We start from the raw sequence: 13,412 nt of genomic DNA on the forward strand, positions 1-13,412 counted from the left end.
TGTAGAGAAACTGACACGGGTATATTTTTATATTATTTATTAAAAAAAATATTTCCTAAGAAATAAGTGGAGTAAGCAAGACTACAAGGGGGAAGCTACAGTACTAAGGCAATACTATACTTAAGAATGTACTGTTTTTTAAACACATGAGGAGAACAATATATAAAGACACACAGAGACTCTCTCTCGCTCTGCAGACGTCACCGGGGAATGACACGTTCTGCCTGAGGAATCAGACGGCTGCAATCTGCCTGTTTAGCCAGTGAGCACTTTGGAAATGTCAATCATCGTGACTCGAACACAGCTGTGGGGATACCTATTATATGAGCACACCAGCACTCAGGAGGCTGGGACAGCACAGCAAACACGTCAGACCCATCTCTGCCCTTCTCCGTGGCACTTTCTGTTTGCTGAAGCAGAACATTCAGAACCTAGCCTTTTATTGCTGACGCAGGGGCAGCACTGTAAATGTAAGCTGGTGAGGGGACTGCAGCATCCCACTAAGAGGATATTCTATTGGTGAAGCCTAAGGTTCCATCGAGGATTTAGCAGCTGCACCCACAGTTCACCTGCAGAGTTTGCAGGCAAAATTCCTAGACCTTCTTCAAATACATCACTACCAAACAAGGCTTTAACCTATAAACCCATACCTGGCGGCCTTTATGGGACTTAACACGTCCTTTGTTAACACATTGTCTGGGGGCTTTGGTTACCACTGGGGCCGTCATCTTGAGTGTTACTCACTCTCTTGCTGCCCCTCTCAGCTTGGAATCACAGCATGGGAGATCTTCTCCCTCTGCTGCTGCGGAGCCACTGGCCAGTTCCTGCCTGGCAGCAAACCCACCCACAATGATGCCATTATCAAGCTCACATTTCACGACGGAATCCACGGGAACATCTCGAAGACTGACAAGTGCAGCCTGAAGACCGGGTGAGCCAGGGGTGACCTGGCCTGTCAGCCCCACCGCCCCACCCCACCCTGCTCAAAAAGAAAAGTAGAAGAAAGGAGAAAGGTAGGAAGGGATGAATGGGAAAGGAAAAAGAAATGAGCTGGATTTTGTTCAAAAACTTGTAAGGACTTATTCTTCCTGTTTTTAGTATTTTAGGGGTGGGAGTGGAATAGAAACATATAAAATGAAGATATCCATTTCTATTCAACCCTGCCCTGGAGGTCTCAGCCAGGGAAATTAGGCAAGGAAATGAACTAAAAGACATCCAGTTTGGGAAGAAGTAAAACTATCTCTATTTGCACGTGATATGATCTTGCATATAGAAAATTCTAAGGGTTGCACTAAAAACCTACTAGAACTAATACACAAGTTCAGCATGGTTGCAGGATACAAGATCAACATACAAAAATCAATTTTATTTTTATACACTTGCAGTGAATAATCTGAAATTGAAATTAAGAAAAAAACCTCCATTTACAATAGCATCAAAAAGAAGAAAATACTTAACAATAAAGTTAACAAAAGAAGTATAAAACTTACACTCTGCAAACTATAAAACATTGTTGAAAGGAATTAATGAATAAATGAAAAGACACTTGTGTTCATGGATCATAAGACTTAATATTGCTATGATGGCAGCACTCCCCAAATTGATCTATGGATCCAACAAAATCCCCATCAAAATCTCACCTGGCTTCTTTCCAGAAATTAACAAGCTGATCCTAAAATTCATATGGAAATTCAAGGGACCCAGAATAGCAAACACAACCTTGAAAAAGAACCAAGTTAGAGGATTCACACTTCCTGATTTCAAAACTTACTACAAAGCTACAATAAGGATATAAGGATAGACATATAGATAAATGGGATAGGATTGAGAATCTGCAAATAAACTCTCACATTTGGTCAACTGATATTTGACAAAGGTGCCAAGGATTCAATGGGGGAAATAACTGTCTTTTCAAATGGTACTAGAATGATTGGAAAAGAATTAATCAGTAAGCTTCCACATTAATGAAAGTTGACCACAGTTATTCCCAAATAAAAAGAAACCAACTCTAGCCGCGGAGCAACTAAGCCCATGTGCCACAACTACTGAGCCTGAGCTCTAGAGCCTGTGAGCCACCACTACTGAGCCTGCGTGCCACAACTACTGAAGCCTGTGCACCTAGAGCCCGTGCTCCGCAACGAGAGAAGCCACCATGATGAGAAGCACGGGTGCTGCAATGAAGACTAGCCCGTGCTCGCAGCAACTAGAGAAAGCCCACATACAGCAACGAAGACTCAACGCAGCCAAAAATAAATAAATGCAATATAAATTTATTTAAAAAAAAAGAAACCAACTCTAAAAAAAAAAAAAAACCAACTCTTAAAAAAAAAATCCACGTGCAAAACAATGAAGTTGGAGCACCAACCTAACATCATATAGAAAAATTAACTCAAAATGCGTGAAAGACCTAAATGTAAGCGCTAAACCATTAAACTCTTAAAAAAAACCCATAGTAATAAATCTTCATGACCTTGAATTAGGTAATGGTATCTTAGATATGACACCAAAAGCACAAGCAACAAAAGAAAAAATAAACTGGACTTCATCAAAATTAAAGAACACTTGTGTTTCAAAGGAAATTATTAAAAATGTGAAAGGATCAACCCACAGAATGGGAGAAAATTTTTGCAAATCTTCTATCTGATCAGAGTCTAATATCAAGAATATATAAAGAAGTCTTGCAACTCAATAATAAAAAGACAACACGGGGCTTCCCTGGTGGCGCAGTGGTTGAGAGTCCACCTGCTGATGCAGGGGACACGGGTTCGTGCCCCGGTCTGGGAAGATCCCACGTGCCGCGGAGCGGTTGGGCCCGTGAGCCATGGCCGCTGGGCCTGCGCATCCGGAGCCTGTGCTCCGCAGCGGGAGAGGCCACAACAGTGAGAGGCCCGCATATAGCAAAAAAAAAAAAAAAAAAAAAAAAAAAAAAGACAACCCAATTAAAATATGAGTAAAAGATCTAAACAGACATTTCTCCCAAGAAGATGTACAAATGTCCACTAAGCATAAGAAAAGATGCTCAACATCATTAGTCATTAGGAAAATGCAAATCAAAACCACAATGAGATAACACTTAACTCCTACTAGGATGGCTATAATGAAAAAGATATGAATAGCTAGTGCTGGGTAGGCTGTGGACAAAGTGGAGCCCTCACACCTGCTTTTGGGGATGTAAGATGGTGCAGCCATTGAGGAAAACATGCAGCACTTCCTCCAATGGCCAAACGTAAGAGTCACTGCATGACCCAGAGTGGAATTCACTCTGGGTTTATACCCAAGAGAAATGAAAACTTGTCTACACAAAAACGTGTACAGAAAGGAGCATTATTCATAAAAGTGAATAAGTGGAAAAAACGCAAATGTCCATCAGGTGATGAACAGATAAAATGTTGTCCATCTATACAATGGAACATTATTCAACCATAAAAAGGAATGAAGTACTGATACACACTCCAACATGGGTAAACCTCAAAAACATCACACTTAAGTAAAAGAGGCCAGACACTAAAGGTCATTCATTGTGTGACTCCATGTGTATGAATGTCCAGAATGGGCAAATCCATAGAGACAGAAAGCAGACTAGTGGCTGCCAGGGACTCTGGGGAGGGGAGATGAGGGCACTAGTGAGAGGGTACAGGGTTTCCTTAGGGATGATGGGACTGTTCTAAAATTGATTGTGGTGATGGTTGCACAACTCTGAGAACATAATAAAAATGACTGAACTGCACAATCAATGAAGCTTTTACCCAAAAAACCACAAAAACGAAGTGAAGATCACTCTTCGGGTGTCACAGCGCCAAGCACCTTGCATCCGCAGTTCAGTTTCCACGGTCCTCATTCCCTGTGCTCTTACTCTTTTGAGTTCGTTTTAGAACTTCTGCTTCTTAAGGAAGGTTTACTTACTCCGTAAGCCAGATGAGAGGACAGTGTCGCTCATGACCCTTAAATGCCTTCCCTACACTAGCCTGTGCCTGCCTCAGGAAAGAACACACCTTCCTTCCTTCCAAGACCAGTCCTCAGACTCCTCAGGAACAAGATCACAAGTAGTGAGAGCAGCCCTGGACACCGCAGCCCCCAGCCTGGGACCTGGTCCTTGGTGAGGGCGGGGCACCAGGGACGAGATGGGGCTGTGTGCAGGGTCACTGAGGAAAGCTGGGCGGAGAGGGGGCAGATGACTAAGGAAGAAAGATCTGGAGTGTCCCCATTTTCTCAGAGATCCCCAGACACGGGGCCGCAAGGAGGCTAGGGATTGTGGAAAGGGTGAAGCACATGCCAAGGTGGCAGCTGTCCTGGCCAAGGGGTGCAGGTGTCCACTGGGGAGGCCCCAGGCTGGGTGTTTTGGCTCATGCAGTCAAGGCTCTGCCTGGGGCCATGAGGCCAGCTCCCCCCGGGCCCAGCTCCACCTGCTGACCCGCTCGCTGCCCCCACCCCAGTGGCCGAGCACCAGCAGGGATGGAAGGGGTGGTGGGGTCTCCTGCTGAGTTTGGGGCTGTGGCCAGTGACCTGGCTCTGGGCCTCTCCTGGGAAGGCAAAGCTCCCGTGTTGTCATGACAACACCCCACCTGACATCACCAAGTTCTCCCCATGGGCAGGTGGGGGTCACCGGGAGACCCCATGGGGCAGCAGTGGGTAGGGGGGAGGGCAAACACCTCCCCAGGGCAGGGCACACAGTGCAACCAGGACACGGCCCCCACCCTGTCCGGGCACCTCCCATTCTGTCTCCCCTATCCTGTCCCGGGAGTACCCCCACCCAATCCTGGGTGCCCTCTTCCCCCAACTCCCCATCCCCTGCTTTTCTACTTTCCATGCTGCTTGTACCACGAATGTGCCTCCAGCCAAACGGTCCTGGTCCCTGGGTCCTTTTCTCTACTGCCCTGGTCTATCCCTTCTGGATGCCAGGCTTGCCAGCTTCCCAGGAAGTCCTCTCTGTGGTCAGATGGCCCCCATGGCTCCCCCTTACGCCCCTCCCACCCACCAGGCATGGCTGCTACCAGGCCCTCTGCAGGCGGCTCACTGCGGCCTCTCCTTTTCCTCCAAGCCCCCCACCAGGCCCCCACTGATCTTGGGCAGGATGCCAGCTCTGCTCCCAGATTTTGTACTTAACTGTGACTGGTTTGTGATCGTCATGAGTTCTATGCCCCCCAGATTAGGAGGTCAGGTCAGGCTCACACAGCTGGTATCTTAAGACCGGGGCTCAGCGCTGGGCAGGAAGATGTGAGTCTCATCCTGGCTGGATGGGCTCCCTCTGCCCCAACACACACATGTGGGGCCTATGAGCCAGGTGACCTCCAAGGCCGGAGCCCAGGAGTCAGCTCTAGGTCAGCTGGGTTTCAAAGCACGGCCTCCCTAGGTCCAGGGATGAACTTTTACAACGAAAAAGGCATGTTGGTTGGTACGTGAAATCTCACTCGTTGACAGCGAGAGGATGAGGCTCCCCTCCCCAACTCTTGGGTTGTTCCACACGAGGGTACCCCTTGCCCAGGTCAGGAGGAGGCTGGTCATGACCTTCCCATCCTGGGAACGGGTGTATCCCAGGAAGCTGGGCCGCACACACCCGTGGGCAGGTTCTCCAAGTGCTCACCAGGGGCGGTTGACGCCCCACGGCCCACCACACGGCGCCCAGTGGTGAAACCGTTAAAGAGACGAGGCAGGGCACTGCCATGGGCAGCTTCCCAGGCCGCCCCAAGCTCTGGGTCCTGGGAGGCAGAGGGAAAGGGGAGGTGTCCACCCTGCTGGTGGGGTCTGCAGAGGCTGCCCCTCCACACCCTCCCCCGGCCTGGGACCCGCTGCTGCAGAGGGACGGGTCACTCACAGGCAGGAGAGGCCGGACCTCCTTCCCCTCCTCAATCAGAACTGCCCCTAGGACCGGGGTGGGGCCCAGCAGCCAGAGTGGCGCTGGAAAGGTCGGCTTCTGGCAAAATCCCCCAAATCAGCTGGCACAGAGCCCCCTCCTGGCTGAGGCGTGCATGCACCTGGCAAGCAAGACTGTCTACTGAAAGCCTGCATTTCTAGCTCCTCTTGAAGAACTCCAGACCTGGCAACTTGGCCACATCCCACCATACCCTCTGGGTGGAGGGTGTGGAGACCCCCCTTAGGTGGGACACCCACTTGTCTGTCCTTGCTGTTGCCTGCTCGCTCCCTGGGGCATCTGGCTTCCTACCTAGACATCAGGACTCCAAACCAGACCCCCACACCCCAGAGGCACCAAGCTGCACACCCTCCCAGCCACCAGCCGCGGGAGCCACACAAAACCCCTTGAAAAATGAGAAACCACCAGCACCCCTTCTAAGGGAGGTGGGGCCAGAGTACCGCCCTGCACCTTGCTGCGTGCAGTTGCCCACAGGTGACTGACTGCCTTCTACCCACAGCCGGGCAGGGCTAGAACCTCACTGGCTCCTGAGGCCCCAGCCCCTGTGTGGCACTGACCAGCCAGGTGCCAAGTGCCCCGGGAGAGTCAAGGTACTGTGTTCCAGGGACCTGAGGGAGAAGCCACACCAACCCGCCCTTCCACGGACCCCAGTCCACAAGGCAGCAGGCTGTGTGGGTGTCAACTTTAATATGGGGCTGGCCTGTCTGGGGGCTAAGAGGGTCCCCTTTGTCTTCTTGTTGGGAGTGAAATCTCAGGGAGATTGTCTAATTCCAAAACGAACCGTGAACTAGGGAAGTCACTTCCATCCTTCCCAGTCTCCACCTGGCTGCTAACAGCTCGAAGCTGGCAGCTCGGGGACCCGCAGCCACACCAGCCGGCTATTCTTGAATGTCTGTCAGCAGGACTGGGCCTCTGTACGGCCCCAGGAGTGATGGGGTGGGCAGACCTCCTAGAGTCATCAAAATCCAGCAGGGATGCACCCCTCCTGGTCCGCCACCCACAAACGCCGACATGGAAGCAGAGAGGTTACCGCCCCCAAGTCTACATGGAAACTGGGCAGGTCGGGGAGCCAGGCCAAGGGAGGGCCCCCTTAGCCAAAGCCCTGCCAGCTAATGGGAGCAGCAGGAAGAAGGGAAAGGGAAGGGTGGGGAGGCCAGGTCTGAGGTGCCTTCCACAGAAGACAGGGTGGCGGAGACACTGGCCCATGGAGCCGCGCGACCCGGGATGGGAGGTGTGACCAGCACCAGGAGCGTTGGACCTGGCCGTGGCCCGTGGGAACCACAGCTGCAGAAGCTGCGTTTGGCTGGAGAGTTTGAATGTTGCCATTTAATCCAGAAACGAGAGCAAGACAGCAGCGCCAGGGAAACGCTCCGTAGTCATCCTGATCAGGAGCCCTGTGTGTGCTGTGCTGCTCCGTCAGCTCCCGGCCCACCTGGCCCGGTGCCAGCCTCCTGGGAGCCCGGCCAGGGCCGGACACGCACCCAAACTCTGTGGGCCCCAGTCCTCTGGAATCCCCGTGAGTCCCACACAAGTTACGAGGCTGCCACCACTTCCGCCTGTCGGGGCCTGGCCTTGACGGGGACTTTCTCTGTGGAGGAAACATAGAGATGTCTGTCGCGTACAGAAGACCCCAGAGGCGGGAACTTCCCGAAAAGGACAAGAGGCAGCAAGGAGCCAGGTCAGGGCTTCGCACTCTGGGAAGAAAGGGCACAGCTCTGAGAAAGGCGAGTTACACACAGAAGCCGGGAGGGATGACAAACAACAGGCACTGGGCACAAGCACTCAGGACAGCACAGCAGGCGGGCGTGCACCCCTACCCACGGACCCTGGGAAGGAGGTCAAGAAGCAGCAAGGGAGCAGAAAGAACTGAGGAGGAATCACAAAAGACGAGTCCAGGCGGATAGAGAATTCCTGAAGGCGTGTTAAGCGATGCCGCGGGGAAGGTCGTCCCAGTGATGTTTAGAGGACGGCTGGTCCTGGGCTGGACCCAGAAGAGCCTGCACAGCTAAACTGGCCCTTTCCCAACTCTAACTTTGGGATTCGCCTCTCTGAACGGGGTTTGGCTCTTACAAGATTACCGAAACTGCTCAGAAGCCTGGGCTCAACCCCAGGGCGAGGCCCGCACTCTGCCTGAGCTGGTGCCAGCAAGCACGCCCACCAAGCAGGGGGGTTGGGGCCCGACCCTCACCAAGCAGGAAGGGCAGGGCCCAGAGGCCAGGATATTTGCTTTGCTCTAGAACGCACGGTTCCCCAGAGGACATAACGAGGAGGGTACCTGGGATCTTTTCAGGAAGGGGCTCTGAAGGAACCTCTGGCAACTCTATCTGTTCCTGCAAGAAACAGAGGATAAAGGCTGTGAGATACAATCACCTTGTCCTTCTCTTGGAGAGAACAGCATCCCGTTCACTTAGCCGCTCTCAGCGGGATTTAAATAGGACACAAATCCTCCAGCACACAAGCCCAGGGTGCAACCTCCCTGGCTTCTGGCATCTCTGCAACTCATATCACCAGGGGAACAGTGACCACAAAAGGTGGCTGCTCCCAACGACCCAGAGCCTGAGGGGCTCCCAACCCAAAGTACCATTCCGAGTCTGAGAAAAGGGCTTTGAAACAGGCACCCATGGAGGTCAGGGGCCCCAGTGGCGCCTCTGCCTCAGGTGGTGGTACCGGGGGGCACCTGTTGTTCCAGCGACTGCTGGTCTACCTCTCGGGCCTTGGGAGGAAGTAAATCAGCAGGCAGGTGCACATAGGGCCCCCAGGCAGCGAGCAGCAGTGTTAAGGACCTGCTTGCCTGACCTGGCCTATGGCTGGGGGGTGGCAGGCTGGTGGGCACAGTGTGAATTCGGCTTGCTTAGGCAGGGGCCCACAGAGATGGAGACGCCCTCCATCAGGGAACAAACACAGACTCAGGGCCTGAAGTGATGGTTGGCTGGTTAGAGGCCTCTGGGCCAACACATGGAGGCCCCGTGTGTGACAGCGAGTGACCGGCCACAAGAGGGAAAAAGCCCCCATTTGATGTAAAACCCACACACTGCCCACTGGGGAGGAAAGGGCTGAGGGAGCTAGGAGGGTTGGCATTCCGCTCTGTCCTGGCACCTGGTTTGCTCTGAGGCCTGCAACACCTGGGTGGACAACCTGCAAAATGTTCTTTCCAGGCCAGTCCTGCCCTGCAGTCAGCCAGGTGGATGGGGAGAAGGGACCTCAGTTTAGCACAAATGCCAGTTGTTTTAGGGAAGAAAACCAGCTGCAGAACCAGGGCTGTGTACTCAAGTGAAACCTGACACAGCTGCTCACCGAGGCCAGTGAGCAGAGTCCTCCTGGGGGGGTCCCTACACCTGGGCCTGTGTCAGTGCCGGGGGTCCTGTTACCTGAGTTATTGCATCCAGCTCCTCCAGGATGGCGTCTTCGTCCTCCTGAGTGAAGCTTCCTGCCAACAGCTCATCTATTTGCTGCAAAAGGAGGAGCAGAGGTGAGGAGCATGGCTGGGCTGCGCTGGGGGAAAGGTGGGCCCTTGTGGAGGAAGGAGACAGCCCCAGCTCAAGGCTCCTCTCACTCGAAAGAAGGAAGGCAGCCCCCACGTGGTGCAGGAAGGCCTGGCCCTTGAAGGCGGCACAGGACATTCAGCGAGTTGGCCACTGTCCTCGCTGGCTGCCAGATGGTGGGCCCCGTGGTGCGGCAACACCTACCCGCTGGTACTCCACAGCCTCCTGCGTCTCGTCCAGTATCCGCTCCACCTCTTCTATGGACATCACCTGATCGGTTACAAGTTTTTAAGTCTTGTCAGTGAAGCAAGTAACAGAACCCCCTACACGAAGGCCACCTGCATTGGCAGGGCACACGGCCTAGCCCCACTGTTCCTGTTTAAATGAAGCCACGCCAAGCGGGATATAACACATCTTTGGTTATTTCTGTGCCAGGCAGGGCCCGTCCACAGAGGCATGGAGCTGTCAGACAGTCTTTTCAGAAACCTCAACTGACCTCCTTGGACTCCTGCTGGCCCTTCTGGCACCCAAATCAACCCTAGCAGTAGTCAAAAGTATAAAAATGTTTCTCTGGCCAGGTGACTTGATTTCTTTTGGGTTCAAAGCAGCACCTTTGCTTGACTGGTCACCACCACACTGGACAGTCAGAAAGGCAGTGTAACCTCAGCTTTCTGCCCAGCCCCACTGCCATCCACTCATCAGGAATGAGACGGGGTGGGCACTGGGGCACACCATCTCTGCGCCTCACCTCTCCTTTCACCATCCACCTCTGTGCTGTTTCTTGAAATGAAGCTGTGTTCACCTCCTCCGGGAAGTCCTCCAGATTAGTTCACCACACCCCTCCCCCACTAAAACCAGACTGTCCCTCTAGTCACTTTAGCATCTCTGGACACAACGTATAGTTTGGGTCCCTATTCTCAGGTCAATATCCCTGAGTTTGTACCACTAGACTGTCACCCTCTCCTGTCACCCTCTCCTGGTAGTGACTGGCTTTCCCTCATGCCCGAAGGCCTGCGTTCAGGTGTGGCCTCAGGGACTACCCCTCTCCTTGTTCCACTGGCTGCCGCTCCTCTCTGTCCCCAGTCCTGCAAGACTTACCTGGTGCATCTTATTCAGACATTCATTTCCAAACTGCAGCCCCTCGATCACCTTCATTTCAATCTGGGTGAACTCAATACTCTGGACCTGAGAAAGAAACCCGTGTGGTCAGGGGCCCACCTTCTCTGCCGCCTCATGCAGACCCATGGAAGGGAGTTAGGATCACACTATCACTGACAAAGACTGCTGGGCCTCAGAGCGACCTGTCTCTGCCTTCCTCCTCCTTCTATCCTTTCCCGCTGCCCTGACCAATACTTGGGCGGGACTGAGAGGGCCTGGGAGGAATCGCAAAGTAGACTGCTTATAACCAGCAGCTCTGTTAGCAAAAGAGCAGAACTAGAGCTCTGGGTCCTGAAACTGGATCACTTCGGGAGCCTCCTGCAGATCCCAACACCTCTTCAGTCACTGGGGCAGACTCCCCACCCACCCCACCACCCAGAAGTGGCCTAGCCCCCCAGCCACGATCCTGCAAGAGCCAACCTGCCCCAGCCGCTTAGGACCGTCAGGCTCCCATCAAAGATTCTCCTCCACCTCCAGGCCTGACCCATTCCATAGCCTCGGGCTGAGAGGTCCAGGAGAGGAAAATGATAGGTTTCAGTCATCTGAGGGGACTCTGGTGCCTACACGGTCCATGGCCCACCCCCCACCGACCCCTACTAGGCCTACCATGGTCTCCAGGCTGGTGATCTGGTTTTCTGTCTTGTCCAGGAGCTGCTCCCGGTATCGCTTCTTCTTGAGCAGCAGCTTGGCCCGTCTGCAGAGGGAACCCGAGCACTGACCCAGCAGCCATGGCCATCAGCTGCCCTGGCCTGGCACTGACCAGCCTCCTGGCCTAGCCCACCTCTGCTCCAGGCCGATGGGGGACAGAACCCCTCTCCCAAAGACTGGCCCCCAGCCCCACTCACTCCTTCCTGCCGTCACGCAGGAGCTGCCGGGCGATCTCCCGCTCCCGCTCCAGCTGCTGGGTGATCCTCTTCTGGTACTGCTTCAGCTTATCCCGCTGCTGCTTCAGTTGCTGCCGGGAAAGCAGGCCTTGTGTCAACACCAAGCCCCCGCAGGGGGCGCTGGACACTCATCGGGCTACCCAGTGTCCAGGAGAGCCAGCACAGAGGCTGCTGGGGTCACTGAAGGGCCCCCCACAGGCCAGGCTACCCCAACTGCCACCAATGGAAGCACATCCTCTGAAACTGAGTTCTCCATGGGGACAAGTTTGTCCCCCCAGGGCACGAGGGGCACTATCTGGAGACATCCCTGGCTGTCACACTGGGGATGCCACTGGCATCTAGGAAGTGGAGGCCAGGGATACAGCTCAATATCCTACAAAACCCCAAGATCTCCCCCACCCCAGACAGAGAGCCAGTCCTAATGTCCTCAGCACCGGTGTGGAGGGCATGCTCTCACCGCCGTCATGGCACGGCATCACCGTCATGGCAGGGCATCGCCATCAGTGAGGAGTGTGAGCGCTGGTCAGGGAGTGTGGCCAGCACCTCCAAGGTGAAGAGACGACACAGAAGTCGCTGGTGACAGTCACCCGAGTGCCACCATCCCAGCCCAGCCATGGCTGGAGACTGGGGCCTTCCCTCCCAGCTTCACTCCTCTGTGGACTTCAGCCATTTGCCATCAGCTCCCCTGCTCTTGTCACTTATCACCATATATGAGTGGACAACAGATGGTGCACTGAGGTGAGGTTCACGTGACCGTGCCAATCACCTAGGACCCCAGTGTCCCAAAAAGGATGCAAGCCCATTTACACGCCTTAGTCTCTCCTTCCCTATTTTAAGCCATTTACATTTCTTCCAAATTTCATCATTTCAGGTAACGCTATGGTGAGCATCTGCAAGCACAAGGCACTTCTCAGATAGAAGATTATGTCTTCAGGGTCGGTTATGGGTAGTGGGTTAACTGGGTCAAAGGTGTGCACATCTTTAAAACTCAACATGGTGAGAAATTAGCCCCCAGTGTAGACGTGGTCAGTCTGTCTCAAGCGGCCGCTCCCCAGTTCCCTCCACAACTCCATTCTCTTTAGAGGCCGTCTGCCCCAGCGCACCCCATGGCCGGTGGGTCAGGCTCGGCGACAGCCGCACGTCCTGTCCCTGCTGCCGTGAGAGGCGCCCGCCATCCCACCCCGTGGCCAGCCTACCCGCTGACAAGGTACGACCAGGAAACAGTGAGACGCGGGCACCGCCTCCCGGGACCCGAGGCACAGCTCAATTGCCGCACCGGGACCGCCTACACCCGCAGCGACCGGATTCTCTCAGACTCGCTGGGAACCGGACCTGGACACGCTCCCCACCGGGAGCCCACCACTCACCGCCCCAGACGGGCTCCGAGGCTGCGGCCCCGGCGTGGGGCTGGGCGGCCGAAGCCCGGGGCGAGAGCGGAAACGCAGCCGGTAGCCGCCGTGCCTCGGTTTCCCCGCCCGGCCCAAGTGTCCCCGGCCCGCGTCCACCCGCCTGCGGGGCCCGGCGTCTAACCAGGATGGCTTTGTCCTGCTCCGTCACCCGGCTCTGCTGCTTCTTACGGCCGAACAGGTTGCCCATGGCGGCCGGCGCGGCCCGGCCCGCCGCCCAGCCCGGTCGGCTCCGCACGTCGCGGCCACCGTAGTTCGGACCCAACCCACCCCGCTACGGCGGCCGCGCGGGGCCAAGCGCCGCAGAACGCGGAACGCGGCTGTCCGCAGACGGAGGCCCCTCCCCGAGAAGCTGCCGGGGTTCTGGGGCTCTGGATCGCGTGGTTCACGTGCATTTCCAGAATTCCTCACCTGCGCGGACTTCAAGACTAAAAGTTCCATCTCCCACTGCGGTGGGACCCTCGCAGGGTGACAGCGTGTACCGTCTCCCGGGCGGTCAGAAATCTTGTTCACAAGTCACTGCCCCGCCGGCTCGGACCACAAAATGCTGCGTTTAGTGATGTTACAACCCTGGGCGTCAGAGTGTCCGCTGAACCGCGCCCTGGGCAGCATG

General features: G+C 54.7%; 1 protein-coding gene across 1 annotated transcript; it reads right to left on the minus strand.

The window, feature by feature from the left end:
* Positions 1 to 7,177: 7,177 nt before the first annotated feature.
* On the minus strand, positions 7,178 to 13,042 carry CHMP6 (charged multivesicular body protein 6). The gene is made up of 8 exons (XM_079726003.1): positions 12,924 to 13,042; positions 11,355 to 11,464; positions 11,116 to 11,203; positions 10,450 to 10,536; positions 9,556 to 9,621; positions 9,238 to 9,318; positions 8,145 to 8,199; positions 7,178 to 7,457 (listed from the first exon to the last, which is right to left on the minus strand). Exons 1-8 carry the CDS (start codon positions 12,987 to 12,989, stop codon positions 7,402 to 7,404), a joined length of 609 nt encoding a protein of 202 aa, XP_079582129.1. The 5' UTR covers positions 12,990 to 13,042; the 3' UTR covers positions 7,178 to 7,401.
* Positions 13,043 to 13,412: the final 370 nt, after the last annotated feature.

The sequence above is a fragment of the Hyperoodon ampullatus genome (assembly GCF_949752795.1).
Source record: "Hyperoodon ampullatus genome assembly, chromosome: 19".
NCBI lineage: Eukaryota > Metazoa > Chordata > Mammalia > Artiodactyla > Ziphiidae > Hyperoodon > Hyperoodon ampullatus.